General features: G+C 40.8%; 1 protein-coding gene across 1 annotated transcript; it reads right to left on the reverse strand.

Moving 5' to 3' along the window:
- Nucleotides 1-1,816: 1,816 nt before the first annotated feature.
- LOC121278818 (neuropeptides B/W receptor type 1-like) lies at nucleotides 1,817-15,424 on the reverse strand. The gene is made up of 5 exons (XM_041189272.1): nucleotides 15,281-15,424; nucleotides 10,811-10,906; nucleotides 10,422-10,474; nucleotides 3,507-3,641; nucleotides 1,817-2,852 (listed from the first exon to the last, which is right to left on the reverse strand). The coding sequence occupies exons 1-5, from the start codon at nucleotides 15,422-15,424 to the stop codon at nucleotides 1,817-1,819; spliced, it is 1,464 nt and encodes a 487-aa protein (XP_041045206.1).
- Nucleotides 15,425-15,695: the final 271 nt, after the last annotated feature.

Here is a 15,695-nt window from a genome sequence, read left to right on the forward strand (position 1 = left end):
GGTGGCTCCAAAGAAACATACATGAGAATGCACATGGTTCATTACTAAGTACAAAAGCACTGCAAAAGACTTCCAAGTGAGCCATATTGTAAAGTCTGTAGACAATCAACAAGAATATTTTCTCTATATATTTGTAAAGTAGATTATGGGAATAAAGTTCTTCAATATTTAAAAGTATCCTGAATATTTTGGGATTTTCCCTTCTAAATACAACAGAATTCTAATATAGATGAATGATTCCCATGCACAAGGCATTATCATAGAGAAAAATAATCCCATGTGAAGGAGAAGGTGGGATCATTTTTATTTGGACTGACCTCAGTTCTAATGAGCAATTTGGTGAGAAAAAATACATGACTGAAAGTAGAGCTTTGAGTTCAAGTCTCATGAGAATTATTATGGGAGGCGGTATGTGAATACCCATTAAAAAGGCACATATATAGCAAAAAGAACAAGCATATTTCTCTTTCGAGGGGAACTTTTAGATATATAAGGAGAAAATTAATTTTGCATTCGGGGAAGCACCTGCAATGAAGATTCAGGGAGTTATAGGGGAAATTGAATGCACACCTCCCAAATGTTGCCCTGACAACATATTTGAACATCTATCACAAAAAATATTTTTTGGCTTCATCAGCATAACAAGTCATTACCTATATCTCCCAGGTTGTTCCTCACGCAGTGACTGACAAATTGAAGGGTCAAATTTTACATTCTTGTGTCCATTATTTAACATTGCCATTTACCAAAAGTCAAGAGCAGGAAACTTTCACCCCTTTTTTCTTCAATTTGAATCAGAAATGTAAAGGCTACAAAAAAACTGCCACCAATCTGTCTAAAATTTGTTTATTAAACAAAATCGCACTAATTTGTAATCAGTTTTATGATTTACTCAAAAGTGACTAGTTCAAAAAATGATTTACTAATTGTGTATTTGTCATGCACATGTCATTAGAAACTACATTAAGGGCAGAGCTCTGTCATCAACTATAAAACAACTAATGTTGGATGGAAGGTAGAATATGATTGCATTGGGAAGCATTCTATTTTCTGATAGTGATTATAGAATCTCAGTATACAAAGAAAACAGCAGCCAAAATGATGAACAAGAATTACTTGCTAAACCTCTCATCATCAAAGTTAACACAAATTAGGTCACTGATTTATAATGAGCATTTGAAAATTATTTCTGAAAAATTGGTGAAGGAACTCCTGCTATTGTGAGATTTAACACAAGCTGAATATACAGTTTTAAAGTTTGCTCAATTTATGCCCTGGTCAGAAGTTTTGACCTTAAATCTGTAATACAAGTTTCTGAGTGAAAAATACATCATTATTGCAAATATAAGGAGGAACATGCCTATTTTAAAACAAACGTGAGGAATTTTGTCTGACACCTAAATTGCTATTGGTATATACAAGTATAAAGGCCAATACACACTATTATCATGAGCATGCACTCATCAATGTTATATATTAGAGTGGCAAATCAGTATAGACTATAATACAATAACGATGCAAACCATTCACATCAAGTCTATCCTGATCCTTAAGTTAAGTACAAGTGACATTTCGTAGCATGCACATTTTAAGTTTACATACGTACCACACCAGAAATTCTAGACACAATTTAGACCTTTATTCAACAAGGAAATTCCAATTTTATTCCCCGGACATAATCATCTCATTAGAAGTATTTTGGGCGTAACGAATGAGCATCTCTGAAGATATTTACAGCAGAACGCGCTTGAAGCGGATAGCTTGGATAAACATGCTACGTTCAGTAATTGGACGGATTCATCAAAGACTGTAAATGTTAGGGTGCTGTTCTGCATTCTAACAATTTCCGAAAGCTTCTTCTGAAACTATCATCTAGAAAGGCATAAAGGAAAGGATTAAGACAACTATTAGCATAGCTTAGGCTGGTGATAAAGTAGGAGATTCCAATAATAAGTGTGGTCTGTTGAATATCTGTTGTTAATGCCACTATCGTGCTCAAGTGGTAGGGTGTCCAGCAGAAAAGGCAGACTGCCAGGATAACCATCACCATTAATGTCACCTTCTTCTTCGCTTTGTCCAGGGCCTTGGCGTTGGTGTTCAAGCGCATGTTTCTCAACCTGAGTAGCATCATTGTGTACAGGATACAAATTGTGGACACTGGGATGGTGAATCCCATTAGGAGAGTGTAGATCCGACTAGCTTTCCACCACAGAATCTCAGGAGGTGGGAATACGTAGACACATTGCAGCCTGCCTTCGTCATCGTGAATTTTGCCAAAAATTGTGAAGGGCAAGATGAGGATGGTGACGAAGAGCCAAACGCAAATACTGACTATCTTAGCGGCTCTGTAAGTGCGATAAGACATTTTCTTGGACCTCGCGGTTGCAAGGACCACCAAGTAGCGATCTATGCTCATGACAGTTAAAAAGTAAATGCTGGAGAAGGTGTTGTATTGATCAATGGAAATGATCAATTTACACATTAGCTCGCCAAAGGGCCACTGGAGCAGAAGGTAGTCAGCGATGTTTATGGGCAAAACCAGCGTGAAAAGTTCATCCGCGATGGCTAGATTCAGTATGAACATATTTGTCACTGTTTTCATTTTCGGGGCTTTGAGTATGACATAGATCACGGCTGTGTTGCCTGTTAACCCCACAGCACATATGACAGAGTAAATAATGGGAATGGCGATGTAAAAGTCAGGGTACGGACCTGGCCCTGTCGAATTGGTCCCATTGCTACCTGCAGACAAACAACTCGCATCTTGGTCCTTGCAGGAGATGTTCGGAGGTACTGGATTCGAAGAAAGATTGTCCATGTTTTCACTGCTAGTACGGCGGAGCCGCTCGCAGCTTTGTTTAGCGTAAAGATTATAGCAGAAAGAAAGCTGTGCAACTTAGAAACATAAGACTGCTTTGAGGGCCTCATTTAATTAGACACGAGTAATTTTAACTCAACATAGGAATCAAAGTTTCATGGTAAAGCTAACCCAGAGACAGAATACTGCAGGCAATTCTATGAATTGAAGTTGTACTTTGAGGTTAAATGAAAAGATAAATTCCTTTCGAAAAATGTAATCCTCCCCAGCCCTTCATTTTCTTCAATGACCGGGGCGGGGGAAATTTCATGATTTATTAATATATAAAATTGCAATCCTTCGGCCCTTCATTTGAAATTGGAGCGATCTGTCGCAGCCTCCGGCGTGTTATGACTCTAACTGGATTTCCTAATTTTATTTCAAATTACTGCGAAGTCAATGCCATCTCTCTTAGAAGTCACCAACAGATGGACGTTCACTAAATAGATCAAGAAAAAAGGAAGCATTTAGCACCAAACGACTTCTATTGTCAAATGCAATTTAACAAAAAAAACAAAAGAAAAGACTTCCAATTAAATGTGATCTTACTCCGTACTCGGATTGCAATTTTGTCATCAATGACTAATAGAATCATTTTCTAGCTCAGTTAAGCGTGTAACATGCACATTGCGATTCAAATTAAACTTACCTTGCCGTTCGGGTGCAGCCGCAAACAGTTAATCCGCTCTTTGAACTAACTTGCTTTGCTGATGCTGAGATGGTACTGGTATAGAAACTGCTTCCTGATGGCGGAGTCAGATTTGTCCGCTTGTCTTGTGATTCTCTGCGGGATTGAGCACAGACGCTTATCAGTGGACGCCAAGACCTTTCACCATAGGAACCAGAGATCAGGTCCACTACCCTCTCAACATATACAGCCAATTATTCTCAACATTTCCGTTTTTTAAGCGGGGGGCGGGTCGGTGGGTGGCAAAACTTAATTTCAGCCTAAAGCTGGAAAGCCGTAGGGCTTTCTCTTCATGTCAACAACTGATTCTAATAACGTATGATAGGTATAACGTTAGGTTATTTGAGACTTCATCTTTGCAATTTTGTGTGTGTGGTCGGCTTAAAAGCCAGAACGAAGTTGTTGAGATCTGATTCCTGTTTCTTTCCCATTGATCTGGCGTTAATACGATGTATGTTTTAGAGTTATAAACACACTGAGTTGCGTTCTGAATTTGATGCCAGTTCAGCTAGCAACTGTGAGCACATAGCAGAATAAACGGAGACGATTAGTCTATCGAAATCTTACCTGCAAAAGAAAACCCCGATTCTTCAGGGGAGGATTGAAGGAGTCATATTGGACTCGAAACGTTAACTCTGTTTCCCTCTCTCCACAGATGCTGCCAGACCCGCTAAGTTCTTCCAGCACCGTCTGTTTTACTTTCAGGTCTTCAGCATCCGCAGTACTTTGTGTTTTTTTTTGGTAATAACAGAATAAAGCTCAGCGCCGTCTAAACTCAAAACGAGAACAAGGTACAAACTGGCAGTGGGAAAAAGGTACAAAACGGAGAACCGAGTTCATGGTCTGAAGTTGTTGAACTCAATATTGAGTCCAGGAGGCTGTGAAGTACCTCATCAGAAGATGAGGTTGTGGAAAAACTCAGCAGGTCTGGTAGCATCTTTGGAGAGAGAAACAGAGTTAACATTTTAAGTCGAATATGACTCTTCATCGGAGATTCTTAGTGTCCTGAAGAACAGTCACATTGATGTCGAAATGTTAACTCTTTCTCTCTCCAGAGATGCTGCATGGCCTGCTGAGTTTTTCCGGAACTTCCTGTTTTTATTTCAGGAGAGGATGCCAGATATATTACAATGAGCACACAATTAAAGTACTGGATTGGTGGAATCAGAAATAAAAACAGAAAATGCTGAAAGCATTAAGCAGATCAGACAGCAATTGTGGTGAGAGAAATAGAGCTATCATTTCAGATTGATGACCTTACTGAAATGAAAATTAAAACATTAAAATGAGAAAGTGTACTTTAGCGTGTATGCAATTCATATGGTCTCAGAGCTGCAATTGTGGGAGGCTTCATTATTTCAATGAAATGGTGATATTAACTGCACAGAACACCACCTAATTCACTTTGGAGTATTATGTTCAGAACTATAAAGTGCCTTCCTTAATGCACTTAATTCATCATGTAAGTGCAAGCTTCCTTTTCAATAACATGGAGTGTCATTTGCACTTGTGGCATACATTCAGCTTCCAAAATTGAGCTAGATTTTGCTTTCAGTGGTGAAAAAAAGGCTGAAGATCCATAAAGTGCAGCATTTTGTGTGAATAAGGTAAGCAAATGGGTTATCTCCTTAAACAATGAGATGTGAACATTTAGGAGCAGTGCAGAATATGAACCAGGAAGTGTAAATTAGAAAATAAATTGAGTGCCAAGTTATGCGCAGGAAACAAAATGAGAGGAATGAAAGATAGAATGGAGAGACAGTGGTAAAAGAGGCAGAAATAGTAACAAAAACTCCAACTTAAAATCTATATCAATAATTAAAATCAGAAAGAATGTCATTCCACACTTTTAAAAGTTCATTTTCAGTGTCAGATGTTGATTGGCTGTAACTTAGGCTCACCACGCCATTAAAAGGGTAGTTACACTGGAATGGACAAGTGCTATCCTTTGTGCAAATTTAGTAGGTACGTATCAGGTAAATACCAACAGCGTGCAGCTTTTGAAGGAGCAGGGAATTCTGGACAATAATTTCTTGATTTCTTTGTTTAACTGTATATGTGCAGTGCTAGAGTTTTTTTTTTATTCTTTCATGGAATATGGACATCACTAACAAGAACAGCATTTATTGCCCATCCCTAACTGCCTTTGAATTGTGTAGCTTGCTTCAGAGGGCAGTTAAGAGTCAACCACATTGCTGTGGGCCTAGAGTCACATGTAGGCCAGAGCAGGTAAGGATGGCAGATTTCCTTCCCTAAAGGACAGTAGTGAACCAGATGGGTTTTTATAACAGTCAACAGTGGTTTCATGGTCATCAATACTGGAACTAGCTTTTTTATTCCAGGCTTTTTTATTAATCAGTTGATTTTTAAAATTAATTAATTGAATTCAAATTCCACCCACTGTTATGGTGGGATTCAAATCCGTATCCCCAGAGCATAATCCTGGGTCTCTGGATTTAGTCCAGTGACATTACCACTATGCTACTGACTACCCCTAAAGGGAATTTGGGTACCAATCTCACTACCTCTCCCATGCAATGTGAGCACTCTACCATTTGAGTGAATTTCCCATGCTCTTTTGGTGGGGCTTGAGGTTGAATAGCAGTGTAGAAGAAAGGAGAGAAAAAAAGGGCAAAGGATAGTCAGGCACAGGGCAGCTCCACTGCATAGGCCTTCTGGAATTGAACATCTTATCTCAACTGGAAGGGCAGAGTGACTGGAAGTGCCACTTCATAAAGGAGGCTTTCATGGAGCTATGTCATCTGTGACAGGAACAACTGTAGCCCAACACCAAGACATGCACAATACTACCTGTGGCTTTAAAGGGTGATGACAATCCTGAATATATGGGCTGGATTTTATGTGCAGTGAGCAGGTGCCATAGGCTGATGAAAAAGCAGATGCATCCCACCCAGTTCGAAGGCTCGCTGTGATTTAATGTCCATTGGGACACTAATTACCTCGAGGTGAGGCTCCTGCCCCCAGCCGGGGAGAAAATTCCGTCTTTGAGAGCTGCTGGCCAATCAGATTGTTAGCAGCTCTCTGGTCCCAGCAGCTGACTGGCAGGTCCCAGCGACGAAGTTGAGGTGGCTTGGGGGGCTGCGATGGAAAGGGCAGGAGAGAGGGAAAATGCTGGGAAGTCTGAAGCTTGGGTGGGTGGAAACCTGATTGAAACAGGAAGGCTGTAAAGCAGGCATCCCCTCCCCACTTTGCCACCTGAAGCCCGAGCAGTGTTACCTGCTGGATTTCCAAGCCATTGCTGACCTTAGCCCGTCACCCATGAAATAGTGGTAGATGTAGGAAGTGGCCCTTAAGTGGCCATTAATTGGTTGCTTATGGGCCTTAGTTGGCACAAAGGCAGGCGGGCCACCACGCCCCTCCCTTGCTGCTTGTAAAATTGTGGCGGGGGCAGGGGCGGGCATGTAGATGATCTCATGTGAATAACAATTACCACTGTTAGCCTCACTACTACTTCCATGACAAAATCTAGCCCATTAATCTTGTACAGATTTCAGTTTGCAGCCATAGTTTAAGAGCTGGCAAGAGCCCTGCATTGCCTCTTTTCGGGAAGGCCCATCGCATTAAGTTGCAAAGAAGATGTCATATTGTCCTGTTTCTTGCATGCATTTGGACACAAACAAAAAAAATAAAATTAGCTTCTAGACACATAATTGAAGTTCAGGCCTTGAACTTCTTTATAACTGTCTCCAGCAGCATTATGATTCTTTGACAGAGGCTTTCACTAGAATAAGAAAGGGACTAGCTCAATCCATTTCCTCAGAGGCAAACATTACAACCCATTTCTACAAGAGAGTTGTGTGAACTTTTAACTCTTCAGCTATTAATGTATTTTGATGGGTTGTCGGTTCCTTTTGTTACAACAAATTTTGCTTTCTTGTAACCAATTCATCGTGAAGTGTCATAACAACCATTCAATCTAATAGAAAATCATGGGAACACATGCCTGAGTGGCTGGTATGTGGTGGAATATAGTGAACAAATTCTTGACATATATTCCCAGTGCATAAAGATCTGTGCCAGAATTGTACATTTGTAAAATTTACCGTATAAAACTTAATTAACACATTTACATTTTTAAATAACTACAGTAAAGGGGCTAATGACATTACCAGCTGGACTTGGAGAAGTCACAATCAAAAATTGGAAGCCTCGCCCATGCAAAAATCAAGTTTCCTGGGCACTTCTGCTGAAATTACAGTGGTTACTCAGGAGAAGCTATCTGGAAATTCACTTCTATTAGGTTTAGTGGTCATTGAAAAAGGATATTTACGAACATACGAACATACGAACAAGGAGCAGGAGTAGGCCATTCAGTCCTCAAGCCTGTTCCACCATTTAGTAAGATTATGGCTGATCTGATAGTAACCTGAAATCTGCATTCCACCTACCCCGGTAACCTATCACCCCCTTGCTTACCAAGAATCTATTCACCTCTGCCTTAAAAATATTCAAAGACTCTGCTTCCACTGCCTTTTGAGGAAGAGAGTTCCAAAGACTCATAGTCCTCAGAGAGAAAATAATTCTCCTTATCTCTGTTTTTAAATGGTGACCCCTCGTTCTAGATTCTTCCACAAGAGGAAGCATCTTTTCCACATCCATCCTGTCAAGAAGACCCCTCAGGATCTTATATTTTTTAATCAAGTCACCTCTTACTATTCTAAAGTCCAGCAGATACAAGCCTAGTCTGTCCAGCCTCTTCTTATAATAAAAACAGAATTACCTGGAAAAACTCAGCAGGTCTGGCAGCATCGGTGGAGAAGAAAAGAGTTGACGTTTCGAGTCCTCATGACCTTTCGACAGAACTGTTCTGTCGAAGGGTCATGAGGACTCGAAACGTCAACTCTTTTCTTCTCCGCCGATGCTGCCAGACCTGCTGAGTTTTTCCAGGTAATTCTGTTTTTGTTTTGGATTTCCAGCATTGGCAGTTTTTTTGTTTTTATCTCTTCTTATAATACCCATTTAAATACCTACTAATTGTTGTTTCCTTCATGCCACACAGAATGTAATTTATTAATTCTGTTAGTTTCACTTGACAATTTTACTTATTATACCCTTGCTATGTGTGTCTGTCCAGCATTTATATCTTTAACAACAGCTACCTTTCAGAAAAAATGTTCAGCCAAGGCCCGACTTACCCTGCTCAAATGGATGCAAAAGATTGCATGGCACTATTTAAAGAACAGCAGGTGAGCTCTCCAGGTGTCCTGGCCAATATTTATCCCTCAACCTATATTGCTAAAGAAAAGAGATTATCTGGTCATTGTTTTAGTGGAACCTTGTAAATTGTGCAAATTGGCTCCTGCATATTCTACATTATAACAGTGGCCATGCTTCAGAAGTGCTCAACTGGCTGCAAAATATTTTGGGATGCTCTGAGTTTTGAAAGTGTCTTTTTATATATATCAGGTACAGTAATATTCATGCCATAGGTTTGGGTGTTTCCCTAAATCGTGTTACTGCTCCCTGACCTCCTAAGATTCTCATAGTGGCAGATTGCTAAAATTGTTTGAAAATTTTGGGGCCTTCATCACTGTTGATAATGCTTTGTTATAGGAGTTAACAGTGCACCCATCAGCTGTTCTGATAATTGGGTTTTTCAGAATCTCCAGAAATATTATGCAAACCATTGCTCAATGAACAACTTTGACATCTATGATATTGCAAGTGGTCACACTGCTTAAGAAGTGTTAAAGTGTCATTATTGTAAGAGCTACTACTATGATTGGATATCAATTGCTTATTCCAGTGAACTGGCTGGAAAATTATGCATTTCAAAACTGCATGCTCATGCAATTTTATTAGTGGGTCATAAATTACCAAAAAAATGCATTTCTATCATTGTTTCAAAAAGATCAAAGTATCTCTAAAATCCATCGCAAAATGGTCAGACTTCCTGCTTAATCATGTGAGAGAATCCAACAAACAGAATTTGTACTCATGTGACATTTGATGAAGACTGGTGGGCAGCCAGGACTACTTGTGCTGTCTCTTTGTCGATGTGGGAAATCAGGTGTCAGCAGTGCCACTTACAGGTCACTCCCCTGTGTCGTCCCTCTCCGCAGCCCTTTTCATCCCAACCGCTCCTGCCCCTGCCACAATTTTATAAGCAGAGAGGGAGGTGTCCAGCATTCTGCCCACCCTTGTGCCAACTGAGGCCCATAAGTGGCCATCTCCTACCTCCACCGTTATTTCACTGGCACTGGGCTCAGGCCAGTGATGTGTTGGAAATCTAGTAGGTAATACTCGGGCTTCGGGCAGGGAAGTTGAGGGTGCCTGCCCATCCTTTTACCTTTTTTGTCTCCATTCTTCTGCACTGCTTTCATCTTCTTCATCCTCAAGCACCGACAACAGAGCATGGGAAATTAGCTCAAAGGGTAGAGTGCTCACTTTGCATGTGAGAGGTCATCAGGTAGATATCTGTATTCTCCAATTCTCTTTAGGGAGAGATGATGACATAGTGATAATGTCACTGGGCTAGTAATCCAGCGGCCCAAGATATGATATGGAGGCATAGGTTCAAATTTATAGTCAATTAATAATCTGTAATTAAAAAATGGTCTTAGCAATGGTGACCATGAAACCATATTGATTGATGTTAAAAACCCATTTGGTTCACTAAAGTCCTTTGGGGAAGGAAATCTTCCATCCTTACCTGGCCTGGCCTACATGTGACTTCAGACCCACAGCAATGTGGTTGACTCTTAACTGCCCCTCTGAAATGGTCTAGCAAGCCACTCAGTTCAAGGATAATTAGGATTGAGCAACAAATGCTGGTCTTACAAGTAATGTCCACAACACAGCTCAAAAGATTGCCTCCAAAGATCAGCCCTCTCAAATGGCTAACTCAAGGCTTACCTGATTGCAGCTGAGGATCCTTTCAGATAATGGGTCTTCAGTTCTCTTCCTGACTGTTGATGCCAAGAATTACTGTCTGTTTAAGAAACAACAAATCTGGCATGCCAATAGTTCAATTTTCAAAAGGCACAGGACTCTTATTTAATATTTTATTCTGGCGGCTGCCTGAAATGACTAAACTTTGTCAATATTTTCAGAGAGACCCAGTTATGGGAAGTCATGACCCAAATCTCAGCTTCTTAAAATCAATTTTAAATCCAAGAAAACAGACAAAATTAAATTATTCCTCCATAGTCTGTGCCCTTTTTTCATAATTTAAAATTTCCCATTTTTCTTATATACTGTTTTTGAAAAGTTACACCTCTCAGCCTTTCATGTTTGTGACTTACCCAGGTTGATGCATTTTTATAAGCAGCTTTAGCATAGTAAGACAACTTAAAGTACTTCACAAGAGTGTTATCCAACAAATTTTGACACTGAGTCATCTAAAATGACATTTGGAGAAGTGACCAAAGGTTTGATCAAAGAAATAAGTTTTAAAGAGATTCTTAAAGGAAGAGAGGGATGTGGAGATGTGGAGAGGAAGGGAATTCCAGAGCCTAGGGATCAGGTAGCTCAAGGGATGGACACCAATAGTGGGATAATGGAAATTGAAGATGCACAAGGGGCCAGAACTGGAGGATAGAAACTTTGGAGAGTTATAGGGTCAGAGGTGATAACAGAGATAGAGAGGAACGAGGCCTTGGAGGGATGGCAAACAAACTGGTTTAGCCTCAGTTGTCAGGGTAGGGGATGGAATCAATACCTAGAGGATGGAGTTTATGGCAGTGACTGAAGATTATGGCTTCAGTCTTCTCAATATTTAGTTGGAGGAAATTTCTGCTCATTTAATGTTGGATATTAGACAAGCAGTGTACCATATCAAAGGCAGTGGAGGGATTCAAGAGGTGGTATGTCAATGGAGCTGAGTGTCAACTTAAAAGGGAACCTAACATTCTTGTTTTGGATGATGTTGCAAAATAGGAGTGCAGAGAAATAAACTCATGCTAATGGCAATGGCCCAAAGGTTACGTTCAGAACCATTAGCACATGCCACCTGGCAATAAATTATCAGAAGAACAATAATGATAATTTAATAGAACATTCTATTTAATTATTGTGCGCTACCTCATACAGAAAATGAAAAGGGTAGTGGGCAGCATTTTCCGGTCCTGCTGGTGGCAGGTTTTTGGCGGGCAGAAGCGGAGAATTTGGAGAGAGGCGAAAAGTCATAATTTTTCCCTCACCACTTTCATGGTCGGGCTTCTGCTGATCCATGTCTGGAACACCATTTGCATGCATTACCAGATCATGGATACTCATTAAAAACCCTACTTGGCAGAATGGTGGTCCTCCTCCCAATTATTCCCATGCGGCGGGAAGTGAAACCGGTCTAAATCATGACCAGATAGAAAAGGCATGCAGCAGACCACCCTCACTTTGCTCATGACTTTGAGGTGAGTGCAGCATCCAAAGCCGACCTGCAATAACACTGCTCTGATTTCTCAACAGTGCCAGTGTGACGCCACACTAGTGGGGATATAGGGTTGTTCTGCACACTGTGGTACCTCTGTACACTGGGAGGACAACATTCAGTGTGTGCTGCAGCTCTTAGGCAGGGCTGCACTCTGAAACAAAGACCAGTATTGCGACCAGGGTGTGGGGGGTGGGGTGGGGTAGGAAGGATGACAGAGCTATGCGGTAGAATGGGATATGGTGGGGTTGGTGGGAGGAGGGGGATGGTAATGGCAGGCAGAGGGGTGACCAATGGTGGAGAATCTGTAGTCCGGCTAGAATGCAGACAGAGAAGGGGTCAGATGAGAATCGGACTGTGTGAATAGGAGGGGATACACGCAGAGTCCAGAGTACAAGTGAGGGGGTAGTTGTGTTAGAGTAGCACATGAGGGATGGGTTGCACAGAGACTCATGGGGGGTGGTGGGGGGGGGGGAAAGGAAACTGTGTTATCAGCCATGAAGGAACGGGAAAGCTCATTGAAAGACATTCATTGTCACTGATCTGAGAATAAGATGTCAAAGTGGGAGATTAAAGGCAGTCCTGGGGCTTTGTGAACCTCATAGTACAGCTGATGAGGTGATGGGGTCACAGGCAGAGGGGATTGGGATCAGCTGGACACACTGAGTCACCTGGGTGGATGGTCCTGGGGTCTCCCACAGCTGGTTCTCCTCTCCATGAGTGCCCCACAGCCGCTGACTAACTCCCTGAGGAGAAAGGACTCCTGGAAGGAGAGCAAGGTTCTCTGTCCCCTCTCGCCTAGCCGCTGATGGATCCCACAAATTTCTATAGTGATGATGTGCAGGTACAAGTGCAAATCTGGTAGGATCTCCTAGGTGGCCTCCACCTTTCCCTTGGAGGCCTGAGTTGCTCGTATGCCAGAGCCACAACATCAGAAAGAATGCAAATGGATTCCTCCACCCTTCGGTCCAGTCTGTTGTGTCAGGAAGATATAATAATTTTCATAGTGATGTTGAATTTATTGTAAGGTAGTGTAATAGTGGGACCTGTGTCTATTGGTGTGTGTGCGTGTGTGTGTGTGTGTGTGTGTGTGTGTGTGTGTGTGTGTGGTGTGTGTGTGTGTGTGTGTGTGTCTTAATTGAATTAAAGCCAGCTGGTCTGAAGACTTTGATGTAAGAAGAGAAGCTAGGTTTGAAATGTTAAATAGGTAAGCATGGGTGAAGTTTTAGAATGTGAGGTGTAAAGGGAACATTTACATTTTTAAACAAACCAGAGTAGCTTGAGTTCAAAAGAGGGGGTGAATTGTTTTACCTAGCCAGAAGAAGTTAAGAAACAGACTGTTTATTTTCCCCAAAGATTACAAGTAAAATTAGTACTATGATAGCTTTTTTATTATTAGAAAGGTAAAGTCCAAAGGCAGTGAAACAATGGGAATTTGCATTCAAATGGGAAAATATGTATAATGGAGAGAAGGCTGTGTGCAAGGGTAGGTATTTTAAGATCTAATATGAGTGTGAAAAGCCTCCAGCATCTAAGCCTGAAGCTGCTGCCTACAAAGAATTGAAGTTAAGAAAACTCACTATGAATTTGACTGTTCAGGGTATCATGTTACTTTGTATGGGTCTTTTAAAATATGTGTTTTCACTGTTGCCTTAATGGAGGTGTAACTGGGAGTTAGATTAATCAGGGGAGCTGGAAGTTATTATAGTAGTAATTTGTAAACCTATGTATGTGCTTAAAATCATTTCTTTCTGTTAATGTGTTTAACTTAGTTTTGTAAAACCCTCTAAGACTTGGCAGACTTATTACTACTGAATTCAAGGCATGCATCTCGAAATAAGTATTCAAATTGCAAAACATGTGGCAGTTGGGATTTGAGCAGCTCAGCATTTACCATCGGCTGTGCCATAACAAAACTGTGGGATCTTTGTGGGGTATATTTGAAAATCCTTGATTGGTTTGGAGTTGGTGAATCTTAAGGTTACAAGTACAAGAAGCACTTTGAATTCAGGAGTTGGTCTGAGGTATTTTTGGAGTTGTGAAAAATGGCTGTATCTATTGCTAAAACATTTTTGGAAGTAGAATATATAACTCTGATTGGGTTACTAAAAGTATCTAAGGGTGAGTTGGCAGATAAGTTGCAGTTGAGGTTACCTGTAGGGGCAAAGAAAGCAGACAAAGCTGAAATGATAGCACAAAATTTAAAGTTGGAAGTTATACCTGACACTAGTGAGTCACAGCTGGAGGTAGTGAGACTTCAGTTAGAAATGAAGAGGCTTGAATTTGAACAAGCAAAGGAACTGAGAAAACTTGAATTGGAGGCAAATGAAAAGGAAAAATAATTAGAAATAAAAAAAACTTGAACTAGAGGCAGCAGAAAAAGAAAGGGGAAAAGAGAGATTATTTCAAAAAGAAATGGAAATGCAAAAATTTGATCTCCAAAGGGAAAAATGAGCAATGGAAGAGAAAATGAATAAAAGAAACAGAGAGTACCAACTTAAAAAGCTGGATTTTAAAAGGAGACATCAGTTGCTGAGGAAAGTTCTGATAATAAAAGAAACCTTTAACCTAAAACCCAGTGGGGAGATATTTAAATTTGTACAAGCTCTTCTGAAGTTTAAGGAAAGTGATGTTGAAACATTCTTTATTTCATTTGAGAAGGTAGCTAAACATATAAAATGGCCACAGGAAAACTGGACATTGTTGTGTCCTTTTCTTGGGAGCACTGAGCTGTATCCCTGTCTTCTCTTTAATTTCACTGTTGGCTGGATTAGACTCACGCTCGAGCTGTACGTGAATGAGCTCAGTACTTGGGTTTTCTGACAGCTCTTCTAAGAATTTAGGGCCTTCTAGCTTTAAACCTTCTAAGCTTTTATGCAGTTGTTGCTTCAGCTCTTTCAATTCTTTCCTATTCTCATTAATAGTTTCCTGGAGAATCGCATATTATTGCCCCTTCTCAGCTAATTTGTTCCTTAACTCAGCTAGAGACAGGTTTAACTTTTCCTTTTCTTCTTCATATCTTTCTCGTGGCACAAATTGGGAGCTGATTGTATCTTGTAGCGTCTGAAAGTCCTTTAATAGAGTTTCCATTTCCTTTCGAAGGACGCTGACTTCAGCTTGAACTCATTCCCGCTGTAACATTTCTACGGGCTTCCCCCATTTGGGTCTTTGCGTACTCAGTTTTTCTTGCAGCAACACTTCTGGTTTCGAATTGGGAACTTGGCGGGTCCTCAAGATTTATCTGTCCCAGCCAGCTCCTTCCGAGGAGACTCGGTCCCCTGCCTGACATTACAAATAGTGGTAATTTTGCAGAATCTTCCTCACACTGCACCTTAACTTGACATACCCCCTTCACATTTATTTCTTTGCCCGTGTACGTCCTCAGTTTTGTGTCCGAAACTTCTAGCTTCAAAGGATGGGTTCCTTCACTCAGATATCTCAATGTATGCTCTCCAATGATGGACATCGACCCTCCCATATCAACTTCCATCTTAATGGGTTGACCGTTAATTGTAATGACTACTTGGGTTGGCTCGTTTCTACCCACCTTGAGATTATGAATGAATGGATGTCTGATTCTATTTCTTCTAGCTCTTCCATGAGGCATATTTCAAGATTTTGCCTCCTGCCTTTCTAGTGTTGTTTTAGCCTTTCTCTGCAGTGTTGCCTTAGGTGGCCTTAGTGGTGGCAGCAAAAGCACTCAACTTGTTTGAGTTGTTGTTTGTTCACTGGAGGCCTGGATGTATCCCTTTCATTCAATC

The sequence above is a fragment of the Carcharodon carcharias genome, chromosome 6 (genome assembly GCF_017639515.1).
Source record: "Carcharodon carcharias isolate sCarCar2 chromosome 6, sCarCar2.pri, whole genome shotgun sequence".
In the NCBI taxonomy this organism is placed as follows: Eukaryota; Metazoa; Chordata; class Chondrichthyes; order Lamniformes; family Lamnidae; genus Carcharodon; species Carcharodon carcharias.